The sequence below is a fragment of the Euprymna scolopes genome, chromosome 24, assembly GCF_053919585.1.
Source record: "Euprymna scolopes isolate OS-2025 chromosome 24, ASM5391958v1, whole genome shotgun sequence".
Lineage (NCBI taxonomy): Eukaryota > Metazoa > Mollusca > Cephalopoda > Sepiida > Sepiolidae > Euprymna > Euprymna scolopes.
This window is the reverse complement of record NC_136505.1, coordinates 7,725,922-7,738,436: the sequence shown is the minus strand read 5'-3', so window position 1 is coordinate 7,738,436 and position 12,515 is coordinate 7,725,922. Positions and strand designations below refer to the sequence as shown.

The window sequence follows — 12,515 nt, the reverse complement described above, 5'->3', positions numbered from 1 at the left end:
AAAATGAAAGATTTCTCAGCATTTTTCTACACGATTTTTAAAATTAAATGCTCAATTTTCTGTTCAAGATGGGAATCTAATTTTTGGTATATGTTCTTATCACATCAAATCCCAACTATCATCACCAGTGCCATGCTGATTTTCTGAAAAAAGTTGCAAATCGACCTGCCCTACTGTCCTGTGGGGAAGCATTGTCAATAGGAACATATTCTTGGACAGCTCTTTATTCATCCTTCAGGTCTAATTTTATCTCCCTCTTCCCTCCATGTTTATATCTGAACTTTAATGTGGGAGTCTTAGGAGAATTTTTGTTTTGAAATGAAACTGTTGGCTGCAGGAAACATTTGTTCTTAATGGTAATTAAAATGAAATGAATGCCAATGATTTTTCTGATTAATCGATAAAGAGATTTACCTGGATTGTCTCGTACATTAAGATAAAGAACGACGACTGCACAAAATTAAAAATATCCAGGTTTTCATAACTGTTTCATTTTTATTCATTTTGTTTATGAAAGAATACATTTTTGATAAAGAGCAAAGGGCTGCTTGAAATATCAAAATTTCAAATTATAATAATACCTTATAATTTTACATGCATTAATATTTTTCATAGCGTTGTTTTTTTTTATCACATGCTAAGAAATTCATTATGTTTAGCCAGGAAATACAGTTTATATTAAATACAAATTATGATTATATGTGTGTGTGAGATTTATTTCTACACTGACTGATCATTATGAATTTTGAAATATTGCTGCTAGACACCTAACTATTTGCTACCAGTTATCTAAATATTGTTGCTAGCCATATAAATATTGTTGCTCCTCGTCTAAAAATTGTTGCTAGTCGTTTAAATATAGTTGCTAGTCGTTTAAATATAGTTGCTAGTCGTCTAAATATAGTTGCTAGTCGTCTAAATATAGTTGCTAGTCGTCTAAATATAGTTGCTAGTCGTCTAAATATAGTTGCTAGTCGTCTAAAAATAGTTGCTAGTCGTCTAAATATAGTTGCTAGTCGTCTAAATATAGTTGCTAGTCGTCTAAATATAGTTGCTAGTTGTCTAAAAATTAGCTATTGTAAAAAGGGAATGGAAACCATTCATAAGCATTCAGGTACTTCCAATATCTTGTGAAATTTTAAATATTCTTCAGATTTCAGTTCTTAGGATTTTTTTTTAATGTATCAGACTTGTATTGAAGTTTATTTATAATCATTTGACATTATATAAGATTCTCTGAATTTCAATTACTTTTTAAGACATCTTTAGTGCAAGTTTTAACTTAAGTCAACGTTTTTGTTAGGGGAATTAATTCTTTCCATCCTGAGACAGGTATCTTTCATGTATAGGTTTGTAATATAAATGAAAATTTGGATTATTTACAAATATGAATGAATATTACTGATGCTGCATATTGGATGAAGAATGATGAAAATATTTCCAGTGATGATAATGATGAGGAAATGAATGCCAGAGATTGTTTTTCTCAGACTATGATTGGAGTGAAAACTAATCTGTTGAGGGCATCATCAAGTGCATCTGGAAGGTGATCAGAAACAACACTGGAACTGACGCGGATCATTTGAAATTGGTCAGGGTTGAACCATTCCATACTGCAAGTTTCTTGGGTACAGGAGAATATTCCAAAACATCTGAAATAAATGGTAAACCAAGTTTAGAATCATTTTTTCGATTTGATATAGTTGAATGCAATTATATATCGATATAGGCATGTAAAAACAGCGTTCACTGTCATCATAATTAGGTATATCATCGTCATCATATTTGGTTTAACATTTTACCTGCTGGCATGTGTTGGACAACTTTTAGAAATTGATTTCAACATTAACTAAAGATTAGTGTGGGAATTGATGAAAGGCAGGTTTTTGATTTTTATGAAAATATAATAGAAAAAAACCTGTACATCTTTATATGCCATATTGCACAAATAAATCATAATCAGCATCATATTCAGTTTAATGCCCAGTTTTCCATCTGGCATGTGTTGGACGGCTTTTAAAAATTGACTTCCAAACTAACCTATCTTTGGGCAGGTTCTTATTTATTTCTCAAGTTAGTTCTTATCATTTCAATTTTTTTTTATCTTCCACTGTGATTTGGATCTGCTAACTCAAATGTTGTATATCTACTAAGGTTACCATATACAAGATGCTTCTCCAACCATTACTATCTATCACAAATAACACCCTACTTGAGAATTCTTCCTTCAAATTCCTCGGCCTAACATTCACGGGCAATATGAACTGGAACAAATACATTGAAAACATTGCGAAAGCTGCTGCAAAGAAGGTGGATTCCCTCTATCAAGCTAGAAGACTAATCACACCTGAGAGTATCCTATACCTCTACAAGGCCACTATTTGTCCATGTATGGAGTATTGTTGCTACATCTGGGATGGTGCATCTATCACTAGTCTTTCCTTCTTGGATAGGGTCCATAAAAGAATTTTCAATCTGATAAGCCCCACTTTGTCAACTAAGCTCTAGCCTCTGTCCAATTGCTGCAGCGCTACATGTCTGTGTCTGTTTTACAGATATTTTAGTGGAATGTGCTCTGATGAACTCATTGCACTTGAGGATTTTAGAGAGATCATTAACCCTTTGTGACCTTTTAGATCCTGTAAAAAATTAAATCTTTAATGAAATTTAGTAGAATGTCCTGTTGACACACAAATATTGAATTATTTTATATAGAGGATGAAAACTGGTGTATGATTCTCTTAATGTTTATTAATTATTTATGATATCACCTATACTAAGTCCAAATCATATGGAATCTATTGTGGTCATTTATGCACCACTGAGAAAACTTTAAATCCATAATCCCCTTTCCAGCTATTGATAAAAATAACAGCCTATGTTCAATTAATCATATCCAGTATTTACTTCAGCATTAAATAACTAAAAAGGGTTGAACTATAATCGATAAACCTCTCTTTTTATCTGTCTCTCATATATATTTTAGAAAAATTGAAAAACTGAAAAAACAAAAAATATGATCGAGCTAAAGAATGCTATTGCATTTAACAATGTTTGCTGAAATGAAACAATGCTGCCTAAATATACAAGATTTATTTTATTATTCATGATTAAAAGTAGGAAGTAATATATTAACCCTTTTATGACTTGGTTGAACTAATTTGTTCAGTTGTAAATAAATGAATATGATGGCATAATCACGCTGACACATCAGTTCCCATTGAATCATTGAAGTTAAGCAACATTGAACCTGGTCAATACTAAATGGGTGACCATTTGGGACTTCCAGGTTCTGTATATGCTCTCTGCTTATCTCGGTATTGTTTCCAGTCGTCCTGGTCTTCTCCTTGCCACTGGACTCAAACAGTACTGATTCAGGAGAGGTGTGGTTGCAGATTGTGCAAACCTTGCCTCATAATTACACGCGCAGCTGCTTTTACAGGGCGGTATCCTTTGTCTTTCAAGACTGAACGGAAGCATCGAACATAAATAAAGTGGAAATTGATTCAAACACGCCTTGTACGTATTAGTTCCATATCTGGGTAGACACCAGATAACTCCAGATTGCAACTGTCTATTGTGTACATTGCAGTATGCCACCATCTGTCTCAGAATGGAGGATCTCGTTAGTTGTCATAAACACACTTTTTTCAATCACTATGGATAATAATCAAGATAAGTTTATGAAATGCAAAAATTCTCAGTGGTAGTTTAACTATTGAACTTTATAATTTTTTCAGTTTGAAGACACATACCATTTAAACAAACTAAAATTATCAATAAATATTTTTTTTAATCATCTCCAATCATAATTCAGGTCGTAAAGGGTTAACAATTGAGGGTATCTCACAATAAAATATATTAACTTACTTGTTTTCTATCTTGTTGTCTGTGACGTACAATACAACTCCAGGAGGATAAAGTTGTTCGTGTTGAAGAGGTTCCCCAGGTTCAGCCATGATTTCCCTCATCTTTCGCACACATTTTGACATTTCATCACTGCACAGTAAGCCGTTCATCAAAATCTTATACTAGAAAAGAAAAACACATTGGAAAATTACAGAACTGCATCAACATTGGAAAATTACAAAACTGCATCAACATTGGAAAATTACAGAACTGCATTAACATTGGAAAATTACAGAACTACATTAACATTGGAAAATTACAGAACTGCATTAACATTGGAAGTTTATAGACTTACACAGATATGACTACAATGACATTACCTTGTGGTATTCGTAGCAACGTTCATTCTAAGTTTAACATGTGGTGATCCCCTAGTGCAATCAGGTAGCTGCTAGCAGACCCTGGGTGTGGCAGCAGGATTTGGTGCCGGCTCACAAGTTCAAAGACCAAGGTTTGGTTTCAGAAGGAGTGCTAGGACTTTGCACCCTTCTCCCATTGGTTTCCTCCTCCCCCAAACTGAACCTACTGAACTACTTTATTTGGTCATATGTCGAGAACATCACCAACATGACCTCCCACAACACCATAGCCAGCCTGGTCGCCACCATCCACCGAGTATTATAAAGAATTTCAAATGGGATTCTCTAACTCAAATATGACAACAGTGCTCCATTAAATTTTAAAATTTAACACAAAATTCGCCTCTTTCTCCACACTGTTTTTCACTCTCTCCTTTACTTCTACATAGTTACTGGTTAAATAATATATTTCTTTTTGTTAATGAGCTGTTCCAGTCTTATTTTTATTACTTTTGCCATTTTTTTTCCAATCCAGAAATAAATTAACTAAATAAATAAAAATTACCTCAGGAAAAATGCTAAATGCAAACAAATGAAAATTTACAGTTCAAGGGAGACAATTATGTTTTATGCATGAGTTTGTAATTCATATTACTCAACAGTTATCTCCCTTGGATGATCAATCAGGTTAAGAAATTCTTGCGATATTTAACTTTTAAATTCAGATGAACATATCTCGATTCAAAGAAAAATTTATTGCTCGAAATTAGCACCATTAGAATCAACACACTTTTGCCAAAACAAGTGTATTTATGCTAGGAACGTCAAAATTTTTGCATGCTGGTAGCGATGAAGTTGCTGAAGGCGTTTTTGATATCGCTTAGATTTTGAAGCATTTCTCACGCAGAAAGTTGTCGAGATGCTCGAAAAAGTGGTAATCAGTAGGTGAGAGGTCTGGAGAATATGGTGGAGGAGGCAGAGTTTTTTAGCCCAATTCATTTAACTTCTGCAGGGTCGGTTTAGCAATATGCGGTCGGGCATTGTGGTGGAGGAGAATTGGGCTTTTTCTGTTCACTAATGCTGGGTGTTGTTGAAGTTTTTGATACATTTCACCCATTTGTTGACAGTACTTCTCCGCTGTAATGGTTCTGTCTGCATTCAAAAATATTATGGATAAGACCGTTTGCAGACCACCGAACAGCCAGCATGACCTTTTTTTGTGCAACTCTGACTTCAGGGTATGTCGTGGAGCTTCGTTGGCATATAATCAACGAGCTGAATGTCGCCGGCTGTCATAAAGAACCCACTTTTCATTGCAAGTCACAACCCGGTTGAGAAACGGGTGTTGCTGTTGCATAAAAGGAAAGATGACACTCCATAGTGGTGTTTCTTTTGATTGTCGTTTAATTCGTGTGCACCCATTTATCAATATCTTTTTGTTGTTGTCTTCCCAATCTTTCTCAAGTGGTTGGAAATCATCATATGTTACGTCTAATGCAGAAGCAAGTTCTCAAACAGTTGTTGCGCATGGATTGGCTTCAAACTAATTGATCGTTGTCAACATCCGATGGCTGATGGCTCTTGTCGGTGACACAAAATTTCTTAACCATTTTGTTGATATCGCGAGCCGTTTTAGCACTTTTTCAGCCTAGCTTGAATTGAAATAAGAAAATTGTGCAAATTTGCTTTTTTCTATCTTGTATACAATATTCTGAAAAAAAGACAATTGTTTTAAAATCATTGTAATTCAAACGATTAGATAAAGCGAAACACTTTCTTTAAAATGGTAAATAAAATAAAGGTATCATAACGAAAATTTTTTGAAAATACATCATTTGAAATCAAAATTAAAAATTCTACAAGAACCTTCTTCTCAACCTAATACATATTTATAAAATCTGACAATACTGGATGGACTGACATTAGCATAGATGGTGAGGTTAACCTTTTTATATTTTAAATTTTTTATTCTTAAAGAGGAATAGGGAATCACAAGGGGGGGAGGAGGTGCAAATAACTTTTTTTTCCTTTAGAAATGTTGAAACAAATTAATTCTCAACATGCCCCCCCCCTTTCAATATTTAGCTTGACCAGCTGTAAAAGGAGTCTTGCAAATCATCCAAATGTTTTGCATGCAATTCTGATGTTCTAGAAAAGTAACATCTACCCCTCCACCCACATACTCACAGACAGTTCTTGGTCTAGTTTCCTAAATCGAACGTTATTTATTTCAAAGTCGTAAGTAAAATAAAATGAACACTGAAAATTGCGAATTATACGGATATCAATTCAGCCGGGCAAAAAAAAAAAAAAAAAAAAAAAGATTCTCTTGTTATATTTAAAAATAGGCAAGAAAAGGTAAAACTTGCGGCGAACGCTCTGTGTTACGATTGTTTTAAAAATGGAACGGAAACTTATATTTTTACATTAGGTCTAACTCACCATTCACATTCGATATCTCAACTTTTATAGGTTTTCGGGTATGATGACATGGTTTGGGGGGGGGGGGGTATTCCAAAAGCGGTACTTAACATGGGGAGGTTGGGGGTCTATTCTGAAAGCCGCTTTTAACTGGGGAGGGGGGAGTATTCATTTTAAGCATACCCAATAACCTGTAAAAGTAGACATTTCCAATGTGAACGGTGAGTTGGACTTGTGTAAAAAAAATATCAAATTGACTTTTATCATTTAAAAATTAAATTATTTCGTTTTTGTTAATAAAATTTTATTTTTATAAAAAATCTTTATATATATATATATATATATATATATATATATATATATAAAGTACGATTGTTGAATGTTATTCTTTCGATTACATTTGACTTTGGGGAGCAGTTTGAAAAAAAAAAATTAAAAAACGAAATTTTAATTTCCGTTTCATTTTTCAAACAACCGTAAAACAGCGTTCTCCGCAAGTTTTGCCCAAGAAAATGTTAGAACTGTACACTAAATCGTGAACAAAAATCCTAAAGGAAAAACCGTGAGAGTAGATAGATCTGATGGAGCCCATTATTAAAAAAAAAATGTTTTTATTATAAATACTCCAAGGGAGATGAGTCTGTCTTACTTGTGATTTAAATCGTATCACGATTATGTCCCTTGAAAGAGCAAAATTTATTAATATCCCATTTTAACTCAACTAATGTTGTGTCGCCCTAGCAGAGTTTCAAGGAGCTACGTCTTCCATAAATAGATAGTTAACCTGGTTCATTTTACCACTTGAGAACATTGGCAGGAGTCCTTCGTGAAATATTGAAACATTTTTGGCAAAATTTATGTTTCCTTCGCACTCCATCTCATGAGCCCAATCTTTTCTGGGCTTGATATTGGCAGGACAAAGAGGTTTCCTTCTTGCAGTTCTACTATAGTAGAAAAATATTTATCTTACTGTCTATTCTTTTCTGTCATGTCTGTGTATAATAATAACTCCTTAAAGTTTTCAAATTGGAGGCTCGACACCAAATATATTCTCAGGTTATACCCAGGATTTTTTCTTTTTATGTTTATTTTTTTGTTCACAAAATAAAGTTTGTAATAAAAACTTACCTTTGGTAAGGGGCATGCATTAATACAGAAAACGATTTCGTTTTTAAGTTTTTCGATATTTTGTAGACTTAATCTTGGAATGATGTCATCTCCATAGAAGGCAGAGACAATGAAATCCTTGCTGTAGTCACTTGATTTACGGCTGAAACAAAAAAAAAAAAAAAAGAAAACAAAACAAAAATAAAAAATCAGAAAATATGTGCATATCAAACACTTGCTTATAACACTTTCTTCTTCAGCTTCTGAGCGTCCACGTTTTGGTTTTCCTCCCAGACCAAGAATAATAACCAAAAGTTTTATTGCATTTTTTTTTTTTTTTTTTACATTAATTATCATTCCATTAATCAACAATGTTTTTATAGAATATATATCTTAACACCTTTCTCTTCTACTGGTTTCTCTCCCTCTTGACTAAGGAGCAATTCTTTAACTGAAAAGGTCATGCACTGTTTACCAAACTCCAGCACCTGTCTCATTGCTGCAATGTTACATATATGTACTCCAAAGAACTTACTGCTCTTTTATCCCCAAACCTTTACCACGCTCACCAATTTCAAATTTATTTTCCATGTAAATGCTTCTTCATTGACTCGGCAATTTTAATGTGAAGGACTGAGAAAATATTGCAAAGAATATTAAAATATCCTGTTACTGACAAACAGATAATGGAAAACATTTCAAAGATATTTACGGATTCACCCCAAGGATATCAACAGATTCACCCCAAGGATATTACAGAATTTATTTATGTCCCAGACTCTTACATCAAAATAGCCTCATGCCTTGTCTGGGATGAAAATGCAAAAAAAATAAAAAAATAACTCACCCTAAAAGTCCTCCTGGTGGTGCATAGGCAAAGCAGCGGACATCGTCATAATTATCCTTTAAGAGAATCGATAAAATGGCAGCCACGCCAGCACCAAGGCTGTGACCAGTAACCACAATTCGTTCCATCTGAAAATAAAAATATTAAAAAAATCTTTAAATGAAAAAAAAAAAAATACATAGATATGTTGTTGGCTTTTTTAGCGATATTAACAACTTCAAAGCGCTGTTACTTTTATTTTTTTTCAATACCTTAGCTCTTTTTTTTTTTTTTTAGAGCTATACGCTCGTGTTATTCATATATCTATATGAATGGACCGCCCTTATATTTTGGGAACGTATTTATTTATTTATATTATTAAATATTATTTTACGTGCATACTTTTATGCACGTAAAATAATATTTACTTACATATATATATTACAACAAGCACTGTTTTCTTTTAATTGTATTAATAAATTTACTAATACATTAAAATAAACTCTGCTCTTTAGACTGTTGTTCTAATCCCCTTAAAATATAATATATATATGAACATCATTAAAAAAATAAATGCGGGACTGAAATTTTTCCTCAGACAGAAACAACATGGCTGACAAGAGCCTAACATCATTTACATTTTACCATTAACTGGTCCCCTTTATGTTGGGCTTGAAACCGACGGTACCAATGTTTTTCTGAACTTCTGTACAATTAAATAAATAAATATTAAGCTCTTATATCGAAAAAGTTTTTCTTTGTAATCGAGCACTTTGTTGGAATTCCTTCCCCCAAAAACAGTAAACAAATATATATATATATATATATATATGTATATATATATCTTTATTCGATTGGCAAAATTTTAGAATAATTATAAAAAAGTGAACCATCACGTAAATTCAATCAATTAAAAAAAATGGAAACCAGGGTGAGGAAAATAAAAAATATATATATAATGGGGCAAATTATATGTACAATTCAATAAAATAAATAAGTCGATTAAAAAACGATCGTTAAAATATACCCAAAGCGCTTTTCATTCAGACAAACATTTTCAAGGGTCATAAGTCTGAAAATTATTATTTTTTAGAATATTTGGTAGTGATATGGAATAAGAGTGGAGAGGAGGTTAAGAAAAAAAAAAAAAACCTGACTACCCAAATAATTCTAACTGAAGCCGGAGGTTTCTCTGCTTGCACAAAATAGGGGGGTTAGCAATGATGGCAAGTGCTTCGAGGACAGACAGGTGGAACTTTGTGCGTCCTCGGTACAAAACAGAAAAACACTCCGGAGAGAAAACAAGACCGCACTCCTTTTTATCGACCAAGTGTTGGCCGATGGACGATTCTATCAGTTGAGATTTTCTGGTAGTAGGTTGATGATCTCGGATGAAACGGGGAACATGTTAGGCGATTCTGACCTGAAGACGCTGGGTCGTCTTGCCTATATAGACGGCACCACACCGACATTGAAATTTATAAATAATATTACTTGTTTGGGAGATAGGCAAGACATCCTTACGAAATGAGGGAAAGGCGGTTTTTGTGGAAAAGGCAATATGGAGCGATAGAGCACCAAAATTAGAAGACACCAGAGAGGAAATCTTATCGCAAATAAGTTGGCCTTCAAGTCCAATCCAGGGTAACTTAAGGTATACCGGAAATCTACATGGACCGTATTTTGGCAGCTCAGAAAAGGATTGAATTTTTTTATTAATAACTAAGTTAACTAATGGAGGTGGATATCCATTAGTAAAAAAAATCCTTTTAATGTTTTCAATTTCCACATCAATAAAAGGTGGGGAACAAATAGCAAGTGCCCGATGGGTTATGTTTCTAATAAAATTTAGTTTCCTGGTTGTGGGTGCAAAAGAATCCCAACTGAGATAAAGACCAGTGAAAGTGGGTTTTCTATAAATAGATGTCATAAAGGAAAGCCCACGTTTAGAAACTAACACATCAAGGAAAGGAAGGGAGTTATCTTTTTCCACCCCCATCGTAAATTTGAGAGAAGGGTGTAAATTATTTAATAAGTGGAAAAAGGACATAGCTTCATCATGCGTTGCGAAACAAGAAAAAGTGTCGTCAACATAACGCATGTAAAATGCTGGTCTAGGGCACTTGTCAAACAACATCTGTTCTAAAAAACACACAAAAATATTGGCCAAAGTTGGGCCAAGGGGTGATCCCATCGATATACCGTCGAACTGGCGATACATCACATCGTTGAAACTAAAGGAAACTGACTTAGTAGCAAGTTCCAAAAGTTCAACGAACACCGCCTCAGGAAAAGAGGGGAGGGGGCCAGGGCCTCTATAAAGAAAATCAGCACATATGTCAATGACCTCGTCAAGAGGGACATTGGTAAACAAATTGCTAATATCAAAGGAGACCAAATAACAGTTGTTAGTGGTTAGAGGAAGCTCCTTGATAGTCGATGCGAAATGAAAAGAATCAGGTGTGCAATGTGTTGAATAAAAAGAACAGACTAGTTCAAGAATTAAAACCAGCCTTTTTTTTTTTTTTTTTTTTTTAACCTCCTCTCCGCTCGTATTCCATATCACTACCAAATATTCTAAAAAATAATAATTTTCAGACTTATGACCCTTGAAAATGTCTGAACGAAAAGCGCTTTGGGTATTTTTTAACGATCGTTTTTTAATCGACTTATTTATTTTATTTAATTGTACATATAACTTGCCCCATTATATATATATTTTTTTTTTCTTTTCCTCACCCCAGTTTCCATTTTTTTAGTTGATTGAATTTACGCGATGGTTCACTTTTTAATAATATATATATATATAAAAATGAACCACAATTTTGATAGACGTCTAGCATGAATGATGAGATCATGAGTTGTACCATGAAAGTTACTACACTTTGATCCAAGACCAAGGGCCAAAAAGTTTATTTTAGTCCGAGTTTCACATTCATTGCAACAGCAATATCAAATCATTTTCAGCAATTGGACGATCCCATCTTTTAAAATTTTTAAATGTTAATAGAGCAGATTGTCTGAAGATATTGGATTCCTGATTCAAATGTGTTTATTCTTTACAAAACAAATGTTCTATAAAGACAAAAAAAAAAAAAAAGGATCCCCCCCACACACACACACTTTTTCTTTCTCCATCACACTTCCTTTTGTTTATTTTTTTATTTTTTTTTTTTTGTCCAGTTGTTAAGGCACTAGATTATGCTGCCCCCTTGCAGAGTGTAAAAATCCCTGAATGGGACCACCGGTTAGCCCCCCCCCCCTCACCCTTATGATGCTTTGGGATGAGATTCTGGTGGTTGAGCAGATTATGACACAAATATAAACAGGACACAGCCGTGTAACACATCACTTTGGTTAGATGAGAGGTCAGAGAGTACTGATCTCATCAGTTGGCTGGTCTTTATATACAACCCCCACCAAACTCAACAACATACCCTCCCCCTAGCAATAATCTTTATCTGAATATATGATGGCAAGCAGTAGCTGAGGGTCAATCGGGAAAATAAGAACTCAACACACCTACATTTATCTCGACAAATGTATTCTTCAGCTACATAGTGAACACAAAACAGAAAGTGCTTGACAACTTGTCCTGAGAAGAGTTTATCTTCCACATAATACCAACATAGGCAAAGCAAATGAGTTTCCCCTGGCCATGTCCCAATTTTGGACTCTGAGGCAGGTAAAATTTTATTCTTTTAATTTTGTTATTAAATGTGCAAATAAAGATTGTTTTATTTTTATCTGCATAATTTTGCTAATTATATTTTATTTAAAAAAAAAAAAAAAAAAAAAAAAAAAATCACTTCACAATAGAAATACTGAAGAACAAGAAATGTGAAGGAATTGATTTGCCTTGTCACCATTTCCGGTAGCACTACACCAGAAGTTAGGAAGCACATTAGCTGACTATAACTGATTTTTTTTTTTTTTTTTTTTTACATGGTAGT

At 33.7% G+C, this 12,515-nt stretch overlaps 1 protein-coding gene across 1 annotated transcript in view; it reads right to left on the bottom strand.

Annotated features, from left to right (window-relative positions):
• Positions 1-475: 475 nt before the first annotated feature.
• Positions 476-12,515, bottom strand: part of LOC145246576 (diacylglycerol lipase-beta-like) — a 138,684-nt gene continuing 126,644 nt past the window's right edge. Inside the window, exons 9-12 of the mRNA XM_080108187.1 lie at positions 8,584-8,711; positions 7,758-7,899; positions 3,871-4,031; positions 476-1,652 (exon numbers count right to left, since the gene is read on the bottom strand). Of these exons, the coding sequence (XP_079964313.1) occupies positions 1,487-1,652; positions 3,871-4,031; positions 7,758-7,899; positions 8,584-8,711 (597 nt within the window). The 3' untranslated portion in view covers positions 476-1,486. The remainder of the gene's footprint in view (positions 1,653-3,870; positions 4,032-7,757; positions 7,900-8,583; positions 8,712-12,515) is intronic.